At 43.3% G+C, this 24,612-nt stretch overlaps 1 protein-coding gene across 3 annotated transcripts in view; it reads left to right on the top strand.

Annotated features, from left to right (window-relative positions):
* The window catches only part of PLEKHM3 (pleckstrin homology domain containing M3), a 223,389-nt gene that overhangs the window by 110,785 nt on the left and 87,992 nt on the right, over positions 1-24,612 (top strand). For all 3 annotated transcript variants that reach the window (XR_015143057.1, XM_086343271.1, XM_086343275.1), the window contains exon 6: positions 4,079-4,142. Coding sequence is in view for 2 of the 3 variants with exons in the window: in XM_086343271.1 (XP_086199397.1) it covers positions 4,079-4,142 (64 nt within the window). In the remaining variant the exon portion in view is untranslated. The remainder of the gene's footprint in view (positions 1-4,078; positions 4,143-24,612) is intronic.

Below are 24,612 nucleotides of genomic sequence, written 5' to 3' on the forward strand. Positions count from 1 at the left end.
ACTGCAAGGAGATCCAACCAGTCCATTCTGAAGGAGATCAGCCCTGGGATTTCTTTGGAGGAAATGATGCTGAAGCTGAAACTCCAGTACTTTGGCCACCTCATGTGAAGAGTTGACTCATTGGAAAAGACTCTGATGCTGGGAGGGATTGGGGGCAGGAGGAGAAGGGGACGACAGAGGATGAGATGGCTCGATGGCATCACTGACTCTATGGACATGAGTCTGAGTGAACTCCAGGAGTTTGTGATGGACAGGGAGGCCTGGCGTGCTGTGATTCATGGAGTCGCAAAGAGTCCGACACGACTGAGCGACTGAACTGAACGAGAGATGACTGTGCCCAAAGTTGGTTAGTTACTGTGAGAAGAATGAGCAGTGTTTGAAGGCAATGAGGATCCACCTGGAGTGGAGAAAGTAGAAATCCTCTTTGTTGCTCATCAGCTGTGTTCATTGAACGTATCCATCTCCAGCCCTTAGCACAACACTGGCTCATTTCAGGCACTGAGTACTGTTTGTTGACTGGATCACCGACTGACTGTAGTACCCCAGTAAGGGTAAACCAGTGTGATTCCATTTGTAAATCTGTAATTAATTCTTACATCCTGTATACTCTCAGTTGTGGAAGTTTAAGGATTTTAGAGAAGAACTTTAAGTAGCAAAACATTAACGATATGCTCCCCTGCTAGGGTTCATTTCAGTCACCTTCCTTCTAACATTTTCTCCAGCTGACCTTCATGTGTTCAAACCAACAGAAAAGGCAGGAGCTCACCTTGAAATGATTTTCCAGCCTACTTGTTTGGTTCACTCTGTCTCTTTTTCTTAGCTCTGCTGGCACATTGCTTTCATTTTATTTAAGAGACTTCATTACGAAGCAGTTGCCTCTGAAAAAGATAATTCCTCCTATTCAACCACACTCAAACATCCTTTGTCCCCATATTAGATGACCATATTCTGCTGCCCTAGTGACCCCACAGAAAGACTGAATCCTAGGCTTGCTTCTCTGCACCTATGTTTGGGTCTCAACTTGCCAGTGTTTATATATATTTAAAAATATCTAAATGTAATCTTGTATTCTGGATTAGGCCCTTGGGGAGAAAAAGGACGTTAGTGAAACAATTGGTGAAATCTGAATAAGTTCTAATTTACATAATTGTTCATTTCTTCATTTTATCAATGAACCATGGCTCATGATTGTGTAAGATTAGGGGAAGCCAGGTAATAGGTATAAGATCACAAACATTTCACAAAGGGAGGATGTATTGGGAAATCAAGTACATGTGAACATCCTGGTTCTTTTCAAAGCAGTTTTTCAAGCATGAGAAAAATTGCGGACTGCCAAAGTGTACTTCAGATACTTCTAGGCTTTGTAAGATAGACAAAATAAAACAACCCCTGTTCATGCCAAGCCTCCTCCTACTCGGTTTCCTCGGAGGTCTGTTCCCCACCCCATCCCCAAAGCTTCTGTGCTGATGTCAGAAGTGCCCCTGGCTCTCCCACGTCTCTCAACCCCACATCCCTGAGGGCCACACTTGCTGTCCCCCACACGAGCACTTGCTGTCCAGCACAGATAAATCTCAGTGCTTTATCCCGTCCCCGAGCAGCCTGCCCTGTGTTGGCCAGTGACATCACCATCCTGACATCCCAGCTAAGAATTTCAGAATCACCTTCAGTTCCTTTCTCCTTTTTCACCCATTCCAAGTGTTGTCAGCCCTCCCAAAGGGTCTCTTCTGTCTATGTACTCACCCATTTCCTTTCGCCATGTGGTTACCCTAGGCCACAGGTACCTGGTCAGGACTGTCCCTAATTGCAGTCTTGCCACCCTCCCCACTGCCTTCAGGAAGTGGGCATGACCCAGCACATCAGTGTCAGTATCCTTCTTTTAAAAAATAACAATTGGTCTATATTGCTGCTGGCCTAAACAGTAATAAACACCTACCTGGAAGAGAGATGTATTATACAGCTATATTAGACAGTCAGTTCATACCCACGTCTCTCCTTTTTCCATCCTTATCTCCAGGAAAGTAGAGAAAGCACAGACCTTTGGAGTCAGAAAGTCCTGGCCTTGAAGCCCAACTCCATGACCCTGGACAAATTAGTCTTTGCCTCTGAGCCTCAGTTTCCTCTTAGGTAAAATGGAGGTGGTACCTACCACATGGGGCTGTTGTGAGAACTAAAATGAGATGTTTATTGAGGGCCACACCCAAAGCAGGCTCTTCTCATTGTTAACCCTGTAGGGGTCATGAGGAACAGGTCTCTTGACGATCTCTGTACCCTATGAGTGTGAATTGAAAATGGAAGTTGGTCATGTCTCACGAGCCCTCCTGAGCCCGTGGTCTACCTTTTACAACAGGGGCCTTTCAGTAGGAAAGCTTCATCCCTCATGGAGGGACTGAGCACTTTGCCTCCACCCTTCCCAGCTGGGCAGGGACTGTGTGCTGCTTCCTGTCACGTGTGCAGCCCCGAACCATTAGAGGTGAAGGGATCCCAGCCTCAGGAAGTGAATTCTGTTCTTCAGAGTACAAGGACCGTGTCACTCAATGGTCTGTTCTCACTCTGTGGATGAAACAGGGATTTTCAGCAGAATTCTTCAGAAGCTATCATTCTTCCCAGGAGAAAGCCAAACTATTAATACAAAATGCCTATCGGGGGCCTCCTTGCCGGGGACTTTTTCTCATTGGTTCAATGCCCTTTCTTTCTTCAGTGGCCTAGTACAGTAGCTGGCACATATCTGTGCTTAATCAGAATTGAATGGATAGAAAGATGAATGGAAGGATGAAGGATTTAATCTCTAGGATTTGTCCAGTAATGCACACTTAATTGAAAGACTGAATACTGAATTCCCCAATGAGCTAGGTATTAGACCAGTGATTCTAAACCTTGGCTGCTCTAATCACCAGGAGAGTTTTTGTTTTAAGACTGATTTCTGGGTTCTACTGATTCCTATGCCCTATTATTTTCTAAAAGCTCCCAAATAATTCTAATAGACAGCCAAGGTGGGCACCTACCATGCTGGACCAATCTAAAAGTATGTACCCTGTGCATAGCTCTTACATCCAGTCACCATATTGTAATTAACGGTTTATGATCTTTCCCTTACTTGACTTTATGCTCCTTGAACTCTGATACTGGGACTGTCTCGTTCATAACTGTCTTCCAGTGCCTGGCACAGTGCTTGACATATAGTAGATCATCACTAATGTTCGTTAAGTTGAGATCGTTTCTTTCACTTGGGTGGTTCTATGCAATTTTCTTGTATCCTAAGGCAAAGACAGAAAATGCTAACACTATGAGTTTTGTTTTATATGAGTGTGTGTGTGTGTGTGTGAGTGTGTGGTGTTTTGTAGCCATCCATGCTTTGGTATCTATATACTTGTCCCTAATTCTTTTTTTTTTTTTCATGTTCACTCACTGTCACTTTTCCAGATTCTATGAACTGACAGCATCCAAAGATATTGGACTTTGTCAGGGAGCCTCAACTTGAAATATTTTGTCCTATTATTTCCATCCATACCTGGTCTCCAAAGCTCATCCCTATAAACGTAAGAAGATAGTTCATTAATGTGAGGTCTGGCACCACCATCCTCATTAATGAAAGCCACAGGAGCCTCTAGAAAAAGACACACAGGTTGCTACTCTCGTTGATTTTCTCAACTCCACAATCTATTCATTTAGACATAGAATAATAGAGCTGGAAAGATATTTAAGATACCGAGTTCAGTCATCTTCATTAAACTATGAAGAATCTGAAGCTACATGGGTTTTAGGACTTGTCTGAGATGACACACTTTCAGGGGCACAGCTGGTGCGAGAAACCTGGCGCTCTGGTCCTCAGGCCTGGACCACTGCACTGTACTCCGAGTATCTTGGAGTACATCAGAAATCAAAAATCACACTTTTACTTCCTCTTTGGTATCTGTGTTAGAAAGAAAAATACCTGGAAAAGGTATTATAGGTTTCTCAGAGGATGTGGGGAGGAGGAGTCATTAGGTGGAAAGGGATTCTTGAATGAGAACTTAGAAACTTCTCAGACAAAAGTGTTTTGTGACAGTACCACAATTTGTGTTTCTGTCCTTGTTTTCAGAATTTTCCCCAGAGAATACCTCCTTCAACAGATCCACCTGTATTCCCTCGCTGATCTGCAGCAGGTAAGCGCTTCATGGGGCCGTTTCATGTCTGTTTTCTCCCCAGGGATGTGTTTTTGTTGCTTATGTTCTTGGTGCTGAATTCTGTCATCATCAGTATAGTCATATTCACAAGCCCAGAGAAGTATTTTCTATTCAGAGTGAGAAAGCTTAATGTAAAAAGATATTATAGGACAATAAGAAATGCTGGCTAGGATTTAGAGAAACTGGAGCTCTCGTACACTTGCTGGTAGGAAGGGCAGGTGGTGCAGCCCCTCAGGAAAATGGCTGGGCAGTCCCTTAAAAAGTTAAATGTAGAGTTTCCCTGTGACCCAGCCATTCCACTCCTAGGCACATACCCTAGAGAACTGAAAACATTTGTCCACATAAAAACTTATATGGGAGTGTTCAAACATCATTATTCATGATAGCTAAAAAGTGGCAACAACTTGAGTGTTCATTAGCTAATGAATGGATAAACAAAATGTTGTATATCCACTTCAAGCAATAGTATTTGGACATAAAAAGGAATGAAGGGTACAACATAGACGAGCCTTAAGAGCATCATGCTGAAAGAAGCCAGACAGAAAAGAATAGATATTTGTGGTCCTTATTTTATGTAGTCTTTTCTTAGAATGTCCAAAATAGGCCAATCCTTAGGGACAAAGAAGGTGAGTGATTGCCAGTGCCCAGGACAAGCCATGGGGTAAGGAGTGGCTGCTGATGGTGTGGGGCTTTCTTTGGGGATGATAAAAATGTTCTGAAATTATTTGTGATGGTTGCACAACTTTGTAACTGTACTAAAAGCTAGTGAATTGTATACTTCAAAAGAGTGAATTTTATGATAGGTGAATTGAATCAGAAAAAAAAATTGTACAAGGAAAAAACACATCAAGGACAATGAATATATTAAACTCTGACTTGTGTTCAAGCCAAACAGTTCGATGATGTTACATTAAAAAAAAAAAAGAACAGAGCATGTAGGAGTGAAAATCATCTTTTTATACTTTTATTAGTATACATATATCCTTTCAATGATTGACCAAGTTAATAGCCAGGAAGAAAACCAACCCAAAGTTCTGAATATGTTAGGCTTTGCTTAATCATTTAAATTAACAGCTCATTCTCTAACATGTTTTCAGATGCTACATGAAAGCATTGCTTTCTTTTCCATATTTCCTGGATTCTTTCAAGAGTCAATTAAATAATAATAATCAGTTCAGTTCAGTTCAGTCACTCAGTCATGTCTGACTCTTTGCAACCTCATGGACTGCAGCACACCAGGACTCCCTGTCCATCACCAACTCCTGAAGTTTACCCAAACTCATGTCCATTGAGATGGTGATGCCATCCATCTCATCCTCTGTAGTCCCCTTCTCCTCCCATCTTCAATCTTTTCCAGCATCAGGGTCTTTTCAAATGAGTCAGCTTTTTGCATCACGTGGCCAAAGGATTGGAGTTTCAGCTTCAACATCAGTCCTTCCAATGAACACTCAGGACTGATTTCCTTTAGGATGGACTGGTTGGATCTCCTTGCAGTCCAAGGGACTCTCAAGACTCTTCTCCAACACCACAGTTCAAAAGCATCAATTCTTCGGCACTCAGCTTTCTTCACAGTCCAACTCTCACATCCATACATGACCACTGGAAAAACCATAGCCTTGACTAGATGGACCTTTGTTGGCAAAGTAATGTCTCTGCTTTTTAATATGCTGTCTAGGTTGGTCATAACTTTCCTTCCAAGGACTAAGCATCTTTTAATTTCATGGCTGCAGTCACGATCTGCAGTGATTTTGGAGCCCAAAAAAATAAGCTTGCCACTGTTCCCACTGTTTCCCCATCTATTTCCCATGAAGTGATGGGACCAGATGTAATGATCTTAGTTTTCTGAATGTTGAGCTTTAAGCCAACTTTTTCACTCTCCTCTTTCACTTTCATCAAGAGGCTTTTTAGTTCTTCTTTACTTTCTGCCATATGGGTGGTGTCATCTGCATATCTGAGGTTATTGATATTTCTCCTGGCAATCTTGACTCCAGCTTGTGCTTCTTCCAGCCCAGCATTTCTCATGATGTACTCTGCATAGAAGTTAAATAAGCAGGGTGACAATCTACAGCCTTGATGTACTCCTTTTCCTATTTGGAACCAGTCTGTTGTTCCATGTCCAATTCTAACTGTTGCTTCCTGACCTGCATACAGGTTTCTCAAGAGGCAGGTCAGGTGATCTGGTATTCCCATGTCTTGAAGAATTTTCCACAGTTTATTGTGATCCACACAGTCAAAGGCTTTGGCATAGTCAATAAAGCAGAAATAGATGTTTTTCTGGAACTCTCTTGCTTTTTCCATGATCCAGCGGATGTTGGCAATTTGATCTCTGGTTCCTCTGTCTTCTCTAAAACCACCTTGAACATCTGGAAGATCACAGTTCATGTATGGTTGAAGCCTGGCTTGGAGAATTTTGAATATTACTTTATTAGTGTGTGAGATGAGTGCAATTGTGTGGTAGTTTGAGCGTTCTTTGGCATTGCCTTTCTTTGGGATTGGGATGAAAACTGACGTTTTCCAGTCCTGTGGCCACTGCTGAGTTTTCCAAATGTGCTGGCATATTGAGTGCAGCACTTTCACAGCATCATCTTTCAGGATTTGAAATAGCTCAACTGGAATTCCGTCACCTCTACTAGCTTTGTTCTTAGTGATCCTTTCTAAGGCCCACTTGACTTCACACTCCAGGATGTCTGGCTCTAGGTGAGTGATCACACCATCATGATTATCTTGGTTGTGGAGATCTTTTTTGTACAGTTTCTGTGTATTCTTGCCACTTCTTCTTAATATCTTCTGCTTCTGTTAGGTCCATCCGATTTCTGTCCTTTATTGAGCCCATCTTTGCATGAAATGTTCCCTTGGTATCTCTAATTTTCTTGAAGAGATCTCTAGCCTTTCCCATTCTATTGTTTTCCTCTATTTCTTTGCACTGATCACTGAGGAAGGCTTTTTTATCTCTTCTTGCTATTCTTTGGAACTCTTCATTCAAATGGATATATTTTTCCTTTTCTCCTTTGCTTTTCACTTCTCTTCTTTTCACAGCTATTTGTAAGGCCTCCTCAGACAGCCATTTTGCCTTTTTGCATTTCTTTTTATTGGAGATGGTCTTGATCCCTGTCTCCTTGTCACGAAGCTCTGTCCATAGTTCATCAGGCACTCTGGCAGACCTAGGCCCTTAAATCTATTTCTCACTTGTACTGTATAATCATAAGGGATTTGATTTAGGTCGTACCTGAATGGTCTAGTGGTTTTCCCTACTTTCTTCGATTTAAGTCTGAATTTGGCAATAAGGAGCTCATGATCTGAGCCACAGTCAGCTCCCGGTCTATTATGTAATAATAATAGTAGTAGTAATTGTGACAACTTTCAGAACATATCAAACTGCTGTGATTCGGTTCTTTTCTTTGTTGTTTTGCCCTGAAGAAAGAAGGTCAATTTTATCTGTGTTTAGATCCTTCACTCATTTTCAAGACTGAAAAAATAAATAAAACCTTGAAAAGTAATTTCACCTCAAGGATTTTATGTTGTGTGTTTTTTTTTTTTTTGGCTCCCCCAGAGGCAGGCAACTTATTTTAAATGGTAGGAATAGTTTTAGAGTGTTTATTAGAGAGGGCTGAGTGAACACTAGGGTTTTGATTTTTACTTGTGCATCCAACTTAAAATCTGTTTGCACCTACCAGCTCTCTCCACCCCTTCAGTCCTGCTGCCCTTTACCACGTAATCAAACAGTGATCTGCTGGCTGGTATGGAAAGAGATGCAGTTTTAATTGTGATTGCCCAGTGGTATTCACGGGGAGGAATTGGTTACAAGACCCAGTGTACACCTATGTATTTCTAGGATCAGGATCAGTGATCTAAGGACCCAGACTCTTAGCACTGGAGAAGAGAGTTTAAAGGCACAGGTGGTGTATTCTGTAAAGGTGGTTTGAAATAGAATGGGTAGGCTCCAGAGTGAGTACTTTTTGAGGAAGCCTTTCAAAAACAGGTTAAGATACCAGATGAAGAGAAAGAATCAGTAATTCCATATTCATTTTAGGGTGTCAAAGTAGTGTAGCTATTTGGCATAATAAAGCCTTCTCTTTTAAAAAGCTCTCTTATACCCTGCTGTCTTTTTTCTTTTTGTTCCCCCTTGTAATAATCAAACCATACAATGCCAAGCAGCTTACCTAAATCAGTGGCAGCTGTATTCTTGGTGGGCGAGACCATTAGCCTCAGAGCCCCATAAGCAGCTTAATCAGTTTCAGCCTCCATCGTAAAGCAATAGAGGCAATCTACAGCTTATCAAACTCCCTGTAGGCGGGGGTGGCCAGAGCTCCATGCGTCCATTTACTCCACAGTTCTCTCTAACCTGGTTCTTTGTGCCTGGCTTTAAGATCTCCAAATCTATCATATTGAGAGGAAGTTTAATTCAATTACTTTTTCTGCCTGAGGTGGGTTAAATTGGATTTAGCTTTTGATCTATCTACATCTAGGCTATCAGTACTGAAGGAAACCTCTGCCCCATCTTCCCTTGGTTTCAGAGTAAATTTCTGGTCTGTTTTCTGAATCTGAACTGTTCTTGCAAATTGATAAGTGAACACAAGAATGGGGAAAAATACTATTGCTTTGTGACAGTGCATGTCAGACATAGCAGGAAATCCCACATCACTAACCCAGCTGCCAGCCCAGGTTGTCCTATACCATTTCCGCCTCTGTCTGGGTGCTATGCCACTCTGTTTCAAGTCAGCTTCAGGAGTTTCAGAGTATTTCCTCCATTCCATTCCCATCCTCACTCCTAAAATAAAGGTCTCTGTAAAAGCATCCTTGGACAGAAAGGAGATCAAACCAGTCAGTCCTAAAGGAAATCAACCCTGAATTGAATATTCATTGGAAGGACTGATGCTGAAGCTGAAGCTCCAATACTTTGGCTACCTGATGCGAAGAGCTGACTCACTGGAAAAGACCTGGATGCTGGGAAGGATTGAGGGCAGGAGGAGAAGGGGGCAACAGAGGATGAGATGGCTGGATGACATCATCAAATCAATGGACATGAGTTTGAGCAAACTCCGGAAGATGGTGATGGACAGGGAAGCCTGGCATGCTGCAGTTCATGGGGTCACAAAGAGTAGGACACGACTTAACAATGGAACAACAAATAAACACGTCTCTTCTATCAAGTGAAATGACTATAGAGAAATGAATTCAGTTTATAAATTTTTCAAGGGAAAGGCAGAAACTCAAGTAAGTAACTGAAGAATTAATCTTGAGTAGTGGAAATGGCAACCCACTCCAGTATTCTTGCCTGGAAAATCCCATGGACAGAGGAGCCTGGCCGGCTACAGTCCATGGGGTTGCAAGAGTCAGATGCAACTTAGTGACTGAACCACGACTACAAATGTCAATATAAGTATCTCTTTCCTAAGGGCCTAGATTCCTTTCTGCAAATTTCTCTCAAGTGAATTTGAGTTTTTCTATTAGCTTTTATTTTAAAAACAAAATGTAAATATCTTCCTCTCCAGAGAGAAAAAGAAAGGTAAAAATTGAACAAACACTATAAAAGGGGATTTATAAGTATATATCCAAAAATCTTAAAATAATACAGTACACAACATTACCACCTAACTAAAGACACTGAAAGAATTGTGGTATCAAAAAATGTGCAACCTTTTTCTTTCTTGCTGTTTTCATGTTTATAAGTAATAGTCCCCAAAGTTTTAGCAGATAGATTCACTTCAGCGAATCAGCAGATTATGCCTCTGATACTACACTCAAGAAAAAATTCCCCCCTCTTCTTAGTATTTGAATTCATTGGCCTCTTTGCATGCACTCTGTCTACTTTTGTACACTTGAACATGGGAAATCAATAGCACGGACTGACACTCCTCAGCAAATGAGACTTCCTCTAGTTGATCTGGGCACTTTAATCACCTGCCCACTGGCCAGTGAGTGGTGTTGCCAATTATTGGCACCATTGGTAGCTTATGACAGTGCCAAATCCTTGTCTTTTTTTTAAACCATTTATTTTGTATTGGAGTATAACTGGATATAATCCAGTATATTGGATATGCTGGAAAAGATTGAGGGCAGAAGGAGAAGAGGGAGTCAGAGGATGAGATGGCTGGATGGCATCACCAGTGCAATGGACATGAACTTGGGCAAACTTCGGGAGATGGTGAAGGACAGGGAAGCCTGACGTGCTGCAGTCCATGGGGTCACAGAGTCCGACATGACTGGGCAACTGAGCAACAACAATAGCTGATTAACAATGCTGTGAGAGTTTCAGGTGGATAGCGAAGAGACTCAGCCATACATTCTGAATCCATTCTCCCCGAAACTCCCCTCCCATCCAGGCTGCCACATAACATCAAGCAGAGTTCCCTGTGCTATACAGTAGGACTTCTTGGTTATCCATTTTGAATACTGTAGTGTGTACGTGTCCATCCCTAACTATCCCTTCCCCCCATTCTTCCCCCCAGCAACCATAAGTTCCTTTTCTAAGTCTGTGAGTCTGTTTTGTAAATAAGTTCATGCGTATCATTTCTTTTTAGATTCCACATATAAGGGATGTCATATGACATTTCTCTTGCTCTGGCTTACTTGTCTTTTTATCTCACCAGTAAGTAAACTGCTCACTGGTTTTAACTAGCAGGTGGCAAGTGTAGCAGTTAACTCCCACAGTCATTCCTAATCAGTGGCAGGGGCTTCCCAGGTGGCTCAGATGGTGAAGAATCCACCTGCAATGGGGAGATGCACGTTCAATCCCTGGGTTGGGAGGATCCCCTGGAGAAGGAAATGGCAGCCCACTCCAGTAATCTTGCCTGGGAAATCCCATGGACCAAGGAGTCTGTGGGCTACAGTCCATGGGCTCTCAAAAGACATGACTTAGCAAGTAAAGCAACCCAACAATCAGTGACAGCATTGTAACACGTAGGACAGAACAAGCACTTCTCCCGCCCTACCAGCAGGGCACGGAAGATGGGGGCAGAGACTCTCCGAATCCCAGCAGCTGGGGGATGGGGGTGGGTACACCAGCTTGAGTTATTCATTTAAGTTTGGAATTGCAAATGAATTTTTCAGTAAAGTAGATATTGTTAGAAAAACATGCGATCTTTGCTCTTTGAATATAAACCTGACAGAATGTGCTTTTTTTTTTTTCTTTCAAATAAAATCTTACAAATTTTCAGGAGGTTTGAATGCATAGCGGTGTTTTAAAATGACACAGCAGTTCCTCAGAAAGGATTTGGCAGGCAGTGTCTATCTTAAGCATGTGAGAATGAATGGACAAGTGTTGGTGCATGTTTTTAATGGGGAAGCAAGGCTACTTTTTTAGAGATTTTTTCCTCAGTTTGATGCTTTGAGAAAGGAAAGTAGAATAGAAGTTGTGTTTTGTTAGTTTCAATCTGCCCAGCATTACTGGAGATTCATGGGATGGCTTTACAACAGAAATACAACAAAAAGATACACTCCAGTGGAACAGCGGAAACAATCCCATAACCCTCCATGCTTGGCTTTTTGTATTAGTTCTCCCCTTCCTCTGTTGGATGTGTGACAACCATCTCCTTACTCAGATCCCTTTGGCTCTTTTAACACTGATAAGCAAATCCCACATTTTATCAGTAGAATACATTAGTATATGCAAATTAGCATTCACTGGATCCTAGCTGCTCTCAAGGAGCAAATCAGAACCACGGTTTAATATGTCATTCCTCGGGCTGTGTAAGTGAATGAAGGCTTCTTCTAAAGTTCTTTCTACTTGCTGAAAGGAAAGGTCAGATTTGACTTCTAAATTTTGGCTACCTGTGCTCTTGTGACAAAAGCCTAAGATGTGTGTAAATGACTAACTCTTCTGGTGTTACTCACCTTTGGGACGTATGTAAGTTAAGCAATGAATGATTCCATTTGTACACGATTCATGAGAAAGGATACTGGTTGATCCCAGGGGTGAGGCAGTTGGCTAGACCAGCCCTTCCCCACCACTCCCTCCACCACTCACCACCTCACCTGCCAGCACACACACACAGACACACAGACACACACATGCTCTTCTTGTAGGCCAATCTCAGAACTGATTTCCCCATTGTTCACCTTCCTGGGCCCTAACTGTCCAGACTAGCCCCTACCTCCAGCTTAAGACAATGCGATTCTAGTTAATATGAAACACAGGCATACTTCATTTTATTGCACTTTGCAGATATTGTGTTTTTCACCAGTTAAAGGTTGGTGGCAACCCTGCGTTGACAGATAATGATCAGCATTTTTTATTAATAAAGTATTTTTTAATTAAGGTGTGTGATTTTTTTTTTGGACATAATGCTTGTACATTTAATAGCAGTTTAGTGGGAAACCAGAGAATTCATGTGACTCGCTTTACAATGATATTTGCTGTATCTCAGTGGTGTGGAACTGAGCCTACAGTAGCTCTGAGGTGTGCCTATATATTTCCTGAGAGGAGTAAAGTATTGTTTTAGCACAAATTCTTTGGTCTTATTAAGTTGAAAGCACAGAGTGATACCTGAGGGGAGATAAATTGCAATAGGTGAGTTTTAATTATGAAGAAAGGTGGAAGGATCTGAACTTTGGAGCACTTCCGAAAGAGACGTGAAGTGGGGAGAGCGCTAGAGCGGAGGGCTCACAGCCCTCAAGAGCCATGGAGAGAGGGGGTAAATCAGAAGCCTGCTGCCTTTCTAGAGGGGCCTCGGGTGGTCTGAATTGTTTGTTTTATGCTAAAGCAGTGAACATTTATACTAAGCAACTGAGCATGTGAATGTTCCAATGACACAATGGACAGATGGATGAATGGATGGATGGATAGATACACACACACGTACGTACACTGTCCTGAACTCATTAGCACTCTCTCCCCATAAAAGAAAAGCAAACAAATTAATTTAACATAAGCCCTTAAACGAAACAATGTTAGAAATGCTGCTTTGTAAAATAATGCACAGAATTCTGAAAGCAAATAAAATCTCAATGTTTTACATATTGGCACAGCAGTAGGTTGTTCAGTGTTGCAAATTTTCTGAACACTAAACCTTCCCAAACAGCTCACTGACTTTTCAGCTAGATTTTTCTCTAGTTTTCCACTCCCACAGAACTCAGGAATTGTCCTCCTTGGGGCTTAAACATTTGTCAGAATTGGCTCCTGAAGAAATAACACAAGCGGTGGCCAGCCCTACCATGAAGATTTTCTAGTGTGTTCTTGCTAGTGAGTATGATCACAAAAGGTGACGTGTAAGGCATTTCGAGGCCACTTTTTAAAAACATACTTGGCCGAATTCTTCTCTGAGGAAGTATGCAAGTTATTTTGCATGGCTCTGCCCCACCAAGCAAACACAGAATCAGAGAATGTTATTCTCTGTGGGCGCTATTCACAAAGTCAGCAGACAAAGGCCAAGCCTAAGTGGGCACCCAGCGCAGCTGCCCTTTCACCGAAGAAGTAACAGGTGATGACCTTTATTCACACAAGGGCTGACGTCTTTGAATCCACAGCCCCCAGGAACACAGCGCCTCGGTGCCCACAACCCAGTCACTGGTGCCGAGACCTCAGGAGCCCGAGGAACTTGTATTCATAGCCTCTCAGCACCCCTGATCCCCGCGCCATTGTCCACCCAGGCCTTAGCGGGCAGGATAACTAATTAGGAGCATTTGGATTTAACCAGCAGAAAAACAAAGCGTGACAGCTTGCCTGAGTTGCTTCATGGCCAGAACCTGTGTCCCCTGCAGCCTTCACAGCCTTCAGAAACTCCTGAGTATAATCTGGGGCAAGATGGGGACAAGGCCTCCATTAAAACATCACTAAATCTCTGTGAGTACTTTCATCAAGGTCAGTCCAACCAGTGAATGAGTTAGGAGAGAGGACCATAAGTTATCTGGGAGACAAATCATGCCATTTAAATAAGGAGGGTTTTCAACAGTGAATGTTGAAGAGAACGTGATGTTTCACGGTGAAGGGAAGGGACCAAATGTCCCTTCCTTTGAAGGATTGGCAGGCTGGTAGCAGAGCAAATGAAAAGTCACTCTTTCTCAGGAGAGCAGGTGGGAACGGTTCCCAACTCGTGTTTCGTCTCCCAGGGTTTCAGATTCTGGCAGAAGGGTAGAGGGGGAAGTGACAAGTGCCACGGCTGTAACCGGGCTCTTCTGACTCCTTCCCTGAGGCCTCTGGTCCTCGGAGACCTGCTGATTACGACTGTTGGCGTTTGAGTGTCGGGGCCAATTAGCCGAGTGGGTTAACACAGATGATTAACACAGGGGTATTGCAGATTGTTCGTTACACCAGCTGGTTAGTCTTCGCCCAGAGAAAACTGCCTGCCTATAGACCCCGGCCCCACACCCGACTGCAGCCACACACCTAGCCCACAGACGAGCGAAGGGCTAGGGACTGGGTGGTGGGGCTACGCCACAAAACGTGGCTAGCCAGGGGCACAGGTCTTGCTCTTCTGGGGACACCAGGTGAGAAAAATGGCCCTTAGTGACGAGTGCTGGATGGAGAGCCATGTCGTCCAGGTGAGAAAGAGCTCAGAGATTAGGATTCCAGAAGCCAACCGTGAGCCACCGCTGCCCTCCAGCCTACCCCGCCCCGAGTATAAAAAGCCAGCTAGTGGATGACGATGCAGCCACACCACTGGATGGTGCTCGGTCAGCGCTGAAGTCACTTCCCTGGAGTCCGGTTTCCTGGCCGCCTCGTCTGCTTTGGCTTCTGACCATCTGCGTTCTGTTGTTAATTTGGTGGTTTGTGTTATTGTTGCTGTTTCCCACTTATTAAAAAGCAGTTGTAATACTGACTAGGTAAGGGCCTGTTTCCAGTTTACTTAAAGATAAAAGGTCAGGTTAGTGTGGCTCTTACTGAAGGTGAAATTGGACTCCCCCCCACCCCCAGCCACCACCCCCTACCTCCTCCTCAGCCTGCCACCTCACATATAAATATGTTTTGAGTCACTGGGAGCAGGCAAGACAGTCAGTTCAGTTCAGTTCAATAGCTCAGTCATGTCTGACTCTGCAATCCCATGAATTATAGCACACCAGGCCTCCCTGTCCATCACCAACTCCCAGAGTTCACTCAGACTTACATCCATCGAGTTGGTGATGCCATCCAGCCATCTCATCCTCTGTCGTCCCCTTTTCCTCCTGCCCCCAATCCCTCCCAGCATCAGAGTCTTTTCCAATGAATCAACTTTTCACATGAGGTGGCTAAAGTACTGGAGTTTCAGCTTTAGCATCATTCCTTCCAAAGAACACCCAGGACTAATCTCCTTTAGAATGGACTAGTTGAATCTCCCTGCAGTCCAAGGGACTCTCAAGAGTCTTCTCCAACACCACAGTTCAAAAGCATCAATTCTTCAGCGCTCAGCTTTCTTCACAGTCCAACTCTCACATCCATACATGACCACAGGAAAAACCATAGCTTTGACTAGACGGACCTTTGTTGCCAAAGTAATGTCTCTGCCTCTCAAAATGCTATCTAGGTTGGTCATAACTTTCCTTCCAAGGAGCAAGTGTCTTTTAATTTCATGGCTGCAGTCACCATCTGCAGTGACTTTGGAGCCCCAAAAAATAAAGTCTGACACTGTTTCCCCTGTTTCCCCATCTATTTCCCATGAAGTGATGGGACCAGATGCCATGATCTTCGTTTTCTGAATGTTGAGCTTTAGGCCAACTTTTTCACTCTCCTCTTTCACTTTCATCAAGAGGCTTTTTAGTTCCTCTTCACTTTCTGCCATAAGGGTGGTTTCATCTGCATATGTGAGGTTATTGATATTTCTCCTGGCAATCTTGATTCCAGCTTGTGCTTCTTCCAGCCCAGCGTTTCTCATGATGTACTCTGCGTAGAAGTTAAATAAACAGGGTGACAATATACAGCCTTGACATACTCCTTTACCTATTTGGAACCAGTCTGTTGTTCCATGTCCAGTTCTAACTGTTGCTTCCTGACCTGCATACAGGTTTCTCAAGAGGCAGGTCAGGTGATCTGGTATTCCCATGTCTTGGAGAATTTTCTACAGTTTACTGTGATCCACACAGTCAAAGGCTTTGGCATAGTTAATAAAGCAGAAATAGATGTTTTTCTGGAACTCTCTTGCTTTTTCCATGATCCAGCACATGTTGGCAATTTGATCTCTGGTTCCTCTGCCTTTTCTAAAACCAGCTTGAACATCTGGAAGTTCACAGTTCACATATTGCTGAAGCCTGGCTTGGAGAATTTTGAGCATTACTTTACTAGCATGTAAGATGAGTGCAATTGTGCAGTACTTTGAGCCTTCTTTGGCGTTGCCTTTCTTTGGGATTGGAATGAAAACTGACCTTTTCCGGTCCTGTGGCCACTGCTGAGTTTTCCAAATGTGCTGGCATATTGAGTGCAGCACTTTCACAGCATCATCTTTCAGGATTTGAAATAGCTCAACTTGGATTCCATCACCTCCACTAGCTTTGTTCATAGTGATGCTTTCTAAGGCCCACTTGATTTCACATTCCAGGATGTCTAGCTCTAGGTGAGTGATCACACTGTCGTGATTATCTTGGTCGTGAAGCTCTTTTTTGTACAGTTCTTCTGTGTATTCTTGCCACTTCTTCTTAATATCTTTTGCTTCTGTTAGGTCCATACCATTTCTGTCCTTTATCGAGCCCATCTTTGCATGAAATGTTCCCTTGGTATCTCTAATTTTCTTGAAGAGATCTCTAGTCTTTCCCATTCTGTTGTTTTCCTCTATTTCTTTGCATTGATCGCTGAGGAAGGCTTTCTTATCTCTCCTTGCTATTCTTTGGAACTCTGCATTCAGATGCTTATATCTTTCCTTTTCTCCTTTGCTTTTTGCTTCTCTTCTTTTCACAGCTGTTTGTAAGGCCTCCCCAGACAGCCATTTTGCTTTTTTGCATTTCTTTTTTTTTTGTTATTTTTAAAAAATTTTTTTTAAGAAATTATTTTTAAATTTTACAATATTGTATTAGTTTTGCCAAATATCAAAATGAATCTGCCGCAGGTATACATGTGTTCCCCATCCTGAACCGTCCTCCCTCCTCCCTCCCCATACCATCCCTCTGGGTTGTCCCAGCGCACCAGCCCCAAGCATCCAGTATCGTGCATCAAACCTGGACTGGCAACTCGTTTCATACATGATATTATACATGTTTCAGTGCCATTCTCCCAAATCTTCCCACCCTCTCCCTCTCCAACAGAGTCCATAAGACTGTTCTATACATCAGTGTCTCTTTTGCTGTCTTGTACACAGGGTTATTGTTACCATCTTTCTAAATTCCATATATATGCGTTAGTATACTGTATTGGTGTTTTTCCACCTCATTAGAACTGATTCAAATGTATTCTTTTTAATGGCTGAGTAATACTCCATTGTGTATATGTACCATAGCTTTCTTATCCATTCATCTGCTGATGGACATCTAGGTTGCTTCCATGTCCTGGCTATTATAAACAGTGCACAATGCATTTCTTTTCCATGGGGATGGTCTTGATCCCTGTCTCCTGTACAATGTCACAAACTTCCGTCCATAGTTCATCAGGCACTCTATCTATCAGATCTAGTCCCTTAGATCTATTTCTCACTTCCACTGTATAATCATAAGGGATTTGATTTAGGTCATACCTGAATGGTCTAGTTGTTTTCCCTACTTTCTTTGATTTAAGTCTGAATTTGGCAATAAGGAGTTCATGATCTGAGCCACAGTCGGCTCCCAGTCTTGTTTTTGCTGACTGTATAGAGCTTCTCCATCTTTGGCTGCAAAGAATATAATCAATCTGATTTCGGTGTTGGCCATCTGGTGATGTCCATGTGTAGAGTCTTCTCTTGTGTTGTTGGAAGAGGGTGTTTGCTATGACTAGTGCATTCTCTTGGCAAAACTCTATTAGCCTTTGCCCTGCTTCATTCCGTATTCCAAGGCCAAATTTGCCTGTTACTCCAGGTGTTTCTTGACTTCCTACTTTTGCATTCCAGTCCCCTATGATGAAAAGGACATCTTTTTTGGGTGTTAGTTCTAAAAGGTCTTGTAGGTCTTCATAGAACCGTTCAACTTCAGCTTCTTCAGCGTTACTGGTTGGGCTATAGACTTGGATTACTGTGATATTGAATGGTTTGCCTTGGAAACGAACAGAGATCATTCTGTCGTTTTTGAAATTGCATCCAGGTACTGCATTTCGAACTCTTTTGTTGACCATGATGGCTACTCCATTTCTTCTGAGGGATTCCTGCCCACAGTAGTAGATATAATGGTCATCTGAGTTAAATTCACCCTTTCCATTCCATTTTAGTTTGCTGATTCCTAGAATATCGACGTTCACTCTTGCCATCTCCTGTTTGACCACTTCCAATTTGCCATGATTCATGGACCTGACATTCCAGGTTCCTATGCAATATTGCTCTTTACAGCATTGGACCTTGCTTCTATCACCAGTCATGTCCACAACTGGGTATTGTTTTTACTTTGGCTCCATCCCTTCATTCTTTCTGGAGTTATTTCTCCACTGATCTCCAGTAGCATATTGGGCACCTACTGACCTGGGGAGTTCCTCTTTCAGTATCCTATCTTTTTGCCTTTTCATACTGTTCATGGGGTTCTCAAGGCAAGAATACTGAAGTGGTTTGCCATTCCCTTCTCCAGTGGACCACATTCTGTCAGATCTCTCCACCATGACCTGCCCATCTTGGGTGGCCCCACAAGGCATGGCTTAGTTTCATTGAGTTAGACAAGGCTGTGGTCCTAGTGTGATTAGATTGACTAGTTTTCTGTGATTATGGTTTCAGTGTGTCTGGCCTCTGATGCCCTCTTGCAACACCTACCATTTTACTTGGGTTTCTCTTACCTTGGACGTGGGGTATCTCTTCACGGCTGCTCCAGCAAAGCACAGCCACTGCTCCTTACCTTAGACGAGGGGTATCTCCTCACCGCTGCCCCTCCTGACCTTGAATGACAGTATTTGGATCAAAACTAACCCATCATGTGTTCAGAGAAACAAATGCCGGCCATACCTTTGGTTGGTTAGTGGGGTGTAATTATATTTGTTACCTAATGCTGTATAATACATTACCCCAAGACTTAGTAACTTAAAAGTAAATACTGCCTCCCATGGTTTCTGTGGGTCAGGAATCCTGGAGGTGTTTAGTTGGGCAGCATGGGTGCGGAGTCTGTTAGGAGGCTGCAGTCCTGATGTTGGTGGGTCAGGACCGCATCATCTGAAGGAGCCTTGACAGGGCCGGAGAGTCTCCTTTCAAGGTGGGTTACTCCCCCATCTGGCAAATAAGTGCTGGTTACTGGTGGGCGTCCTCTCCTCCTCCTTACATGGGCCTTTCTATGAGCTTCTCAGGTGTCCTCATGACATGATGGCTGGCTTGTGAGTGACCTCTGAGACCTTGCCTTGAAAGTCAGCATCATATTCTGCCATACTCTATTCATTTGAAATAATCACTAAGTCAGGCCCACATTTATGGGACAAATTAAAGTCCATCTTCTAAAAGGAGGCATGTCAAAGAATGGGTGAGTGTATTTTAAAACCACCATACTTTGTAATAGCATCTTGTTTTTTTGTATATTGTGTTATCACCTTTTTTCTACCCACTTTATGGGCAAGAAAACTGAGATTTAGAAAAATTAGCCAGCATATCAAAGCTACAGGGCTTCTGCTCAGTGGCTGAACCAAGACTGAAGTTGGGGATTTCTGACTCCTTTCTTTCTGCTGTACCATGAGTGTGTGTATTAAAAAAATAAATAAATAAAGGCAGCCTTTTGGGTACTCTCATCTCATACTTGCCATTTTTATGGCACAGAGATATAAGGAGGAAACATACTTCCAAAAAGTTCAAGAAGAGAGACACATGAAGTCAGTTATAATTCTTAAAGTTATTTCCTGTACAACCTGAGAGACGTAAGGAAGCAAACTCCTTTATCATACGTGATATGCTCACAGGGAATAGCCTTAGGCTGCAGAAATATGTTTGGGTACATTTCTGTCATATTTCTTTTATTGCCCTGGTCAGACTCCCTTTATGCTGCCAACAGCCAGCATGAAAGGGGGTTCCAAGAGTCCTTCTGACTGTTCCTTTTTATTTGGTTCAATTCAATAACCATGTGTGCCAGGCCCTGTGCTAGGAACAGAAGGTGAGTGAGTCACACAGCTCCTTCCTTCACTGAGCTCACAGTCTCAGGAGGAGGCAGACAAGCAGTTTTTAAGTTCAGGAGGAGTTGGAGTCAGGAAACACATCTCACCCATTGTGGAAGGTTATAGTCCACAAAGATTTCCACAACTCTATCTCCCATCCCACATCCCCTTCTTACACGGTGACTTTGACATTCTTCCTATTGAGAAGGGGTATCTGGTTTTTATTTTTTAATTTTTTCTGAATTTGGGTGGGCCTGTGACCATGGAAGTGATGCTATGTGACTTCAAGGCTAGGTCTTAAAAAGTGATACAGCTTCAAGCTGGTTCTCTTTGGGAATGCTCACTCTTATAAACCAACCACCATGTTGTAAGGAAGCCCATATTAGCCCATGCAGAGACCCCACAGAAAGAGGTCACATGTAGTCATTCTAGCTGACAGCCATCATCAACTGACAGACATGTGAGTAAAGATACATCCAAATGACTCCCACCACCCCTAGCCTTCAAGTCTTTTCAGCAGAGGCTCCGATGAGGCTACAGATTTCATGGAGGAGAGACAAGCCATCTCTACTGTGTCCTGCCTGAAAGCCTGACCTAAAGAATCTGAACATAATGACTGTTTTTTACCACTAGGTTTTTGGGTAATTTGTTTTACAAGCAATAGTAACTGGAACACCCAGTAACTTGGCTGTCAGAGCAGGCTTCTTAGTGGCTGTGACTCTAAATTAAAATGTGAGGCTCTATAAATGTGAGCCAGGTGGAGGACAATGGGAAGAGGACTTCCAGGCCTTGGTAGCCTCAAACCCTTCTGTGACCTAACCCATGGAGAGAGGCAAGCAGGAAAAATTTCTCCTTACTGACTTGGATATTTACGAAGAGCAATTTTCATTACTGATTCTGCCAGTTCTGTCTGCATGCTTCAGGATATTGATAAATTCTCTCAGAACATTCATGGGACAAGTATGATGGTATCACATCACTCTCCTCAGAAATGACTCTGTGATGTGCCTCAAGCAGCAAGGAGCGTGACATTTATAATCTTTTCATCCCACCTGCACATCTGAACCGTGAACCCGGTTCTCCATCAGACTCTAGCAGGGTGTTCTCTCTATTCATTTATTCATTCAGCAAATATTTATTAAGCACATATTATGTGCCCAGATGGAGAAGGCAATGGCACCCCACTCCAGTACTCTTGCCTGGAAAATCCCACGGATGGAGGAGCCTGGTAGGCTGCAGTCCATGGGGTCGCTAAGAGTCAGATACGACTGAGTGACTTCACTTTCACTTTTCACTTTCACGCATTGGAGGAGGAAATGGCAACCCACTCCAGTGTTCTTGCCTGGAGAATCCCAGGGACGGGGGAGCCTGGTGGACTGCCATCTATGGGGTCGCACAGAGTCAGACACGACTGAAGTGACAGCAGCAGCAGCATGTGCCCAGAGCATGTCAGCCCTGAAATTGAGAGGGCTTATTTTCTCAGAAAAGCACAAGCGTTACTTGATAGTTATGGTTAAACCCCTGTGTTCTGCTTGAGTGCCAAGAACTAGCAGAGACTACCTATAGTTCTGCTTCAATCTGGTGACATCCAGTAGTGTGTTATCCCTTAATTGCTTCATGCCAGCCATTCTACCACATTTGTAGCTAGTCTTCTAAGAGCAGAGGGATAATAATAAGAAGGCTCTGTCCGGTCAGGTGTTGGGGGCTGAGGAGATTTCTAGCATGTTCAAAGTTTATTTGCTTGGCCATTATTAAAAAGTCTGTTGTTGTTCAGTCACTAAATCGTGTCCAACTCTTTGCAGTCCCATGGACTGCAGTACGCCAGGCTTGCTTGTCCTTCACTATCTCAAGGAGTTTGCTTAAATTCATGTCCACTGAGTCAGTGATGCCATCCAACCATCTTATCCTGTCAGCCCCTTCTCCTGCCCTTAATCTTTCTCAGCAACAGGGTCTTTTCCAAAGAATATTCAGGGTTGATTTCCTTTAGGATTGACTGGATGGCTCTCTTAGTGATGCAAGGAACTCTCAAGAGTCTTCTCCAACACCACGATTTAGAAACATCAATTCTTCAGTGCACAGCCTTCATTATGGTCCAACTCTCATATCCATACATGCCTACTGGGAAAAAAACACTAGTTTTGGACCTTTGTTGGCAAAGTGATGTCTCTGCTTTTTAGTACACTGTCTAGGTTTCCCATAGCTTTCCTTCCAAGGAGCAAGCATCTTTTAATTTCATGGCTGCAGTCAACATCCATGGAGATTTGGGAGCCCCAAAAAAGTCTACAAATGCTGAAACGGATGTAGAGAAAAGAGAACCCTCCTACACTGCTGATGGGACTGTAAATTGATGTAGCCAGTATGAAAAACAGTATGGAGGTTCCTCAAAAAACTAAAATTATAGCTGCCATATAATCCAGCAATCCCACACCTGGCCATATACCCAGACAAAACTATAATTCAAAAAGATACCTGCATGTCTATGTTCATACTATGTCACAGCAGCCAAGACGTGGAGACAACCTGAATGTCCATTGACAGATGAATGAATAAAGAAGATATGTGTGTGTGTATAAATGATGCATATGCGCAGTGGCATATTACTTAGTTATGAAAAAAGAATGAAATAATGCCATTTGCAGCAGCATGGATGGACCTAGAGATTATCACACTAAGTGAAGTGAGTCAGAAAGGGAAAGACAAATGCCATATGGTACCACTTTTATGTGGAGTCTAAAATATGACATAAATGACCGTATCTACAAAACAGAAACAGGCTCACAGACGTGGGGAACAGACTTGTGGTTGCCAAATGGGGTGGAGTAGGAGAGGGAACGACTAGGAGTACGGGATTAGCAGATGAAAACCATTATACAGAGAATGGATAAACAAGGTTCTACTGTATAGCTTCAGTTCAGTTCAGTCGCTCAGTTATGTCCAACTCTTTGCGACCCCATGAATTCCAGCACACCAGGCCTCCCTGTCCATCACCAGCTCCCCGAGTTCACTCAAACTCACGTCTATCGAGTCGGTGATGCCATCCAGCCATCTCATCCTCTGTCGTCCCCTTCTCCTCCTGCCCCCAATCCCTCCCAGCATCAGAATCTTTTCCAGTGAGTCAATTCTTTGCATGAGGTGGCCAAAGTACTGGAGTTTCAGCTTCAGCATCGTTCCTTCCAAAGAACACCCAGGACCGACCTCCTTTAGAATGGACTGGTTGGATCTCCCTGCAGTCCAAAGGACTCTCAAGAGTCTTCTCCAACACCATAGTTCAAAAGCATCAATTCTTTGGCGCTCAGCTTTCTTCACAGTCCAACTCTCACAACCATACATGACCACTGGAAAAACCATAGCCTTGACTAGACAGACCTTTGTTGGCAAAGTAATGTCTCTGCTTTTGAATATGCTATCTAGGTTGGTCATAACTTTCCTTCCAAGGAGTAAGTGACTATATAGCTTAGGGAACTATATTCAGTGTCTTATGATAAACCATAATGGTAATGAATATTAAAAAGATATGTGTATAACTAAGTCACTTTCCTGCACAGAAGAAATTAATACAACATTGTAAGTCAACTATAGTTCAATATTTTTTTTAAAAAAAAAGACAAAGTTCATTTGTTTGATGCTCTAAAGATAGGCTTCCCTGATGGCTCAGTGGGTAAAGAATCTGCCCGCAACACAGGAGACATGGGTTCAATCCTTGGGTTGCGAGGATCCCCTGGAGGAGAAAATAGCAACCCATTCTTGCCTGGGAAATCCCATAAACAGAGGAACCTGGTGGGCTATGGTCAAAAGGGTGGCAAAGAGTCAGACACAACTGAGCATAACCACATCATCTAGAGATGGATCTAGAAAGCAGAGCGGCCTCATTGGACAGCATTAGCGCATGTGTCTTAGCTGAAACGTTTGGCTGTACGTGCTGTGTTGAATCGCTTAGTTGTGTCTGTCTCATTGCGACCCCATGGACTGTAGCCCGCCAGCCTGGCTTCCCTGGTAGCTCAGCTGCATGTGCTGCTGCTGTTGCTGTTGCTAAGTTGCTTCAGTCGTGTCCGACTCTGTGCAGCGCCATAGACGGCAGCCCACCAGGCTCCCCCGTCCCTGGGGTTCTCCAGGCAAGAACACTGGAGTGGGTTGCCATTTCCTCCTCCAATGCGTGAAAGTGAAAAGTGAAAGTGAAGTCACTCGTCATGTCTGACTCTTAACGACCCTATGGACTGCAGCCCACCAGGCTCCTCCATCCGTGGGATTTTCGAGGCAAGAGTACTGGAGTAGGGTGCCATTGCCTTCTCCGGATGCATGTGCTAGTGGCCTGCAATTCCATCTGCATTTGTAACTTGCTGCTCTTCAATAGTATCACCCCCAACTCTCTTG

Source organism: Bos grunniens, chromosome 2, assembly GCF_055505025.1.
Source record: "Bos grunniens cultivar Pamir isolate PY7600 chromosome 2, Bosgru_T2T1.0, whole genome shotgun sequence".
Lineage (NCBI taxonomy): Eukaryota > Metazoa > Chordata > Mammalia > Artiodactyla > Bovidae > Bos > Bos grunniens.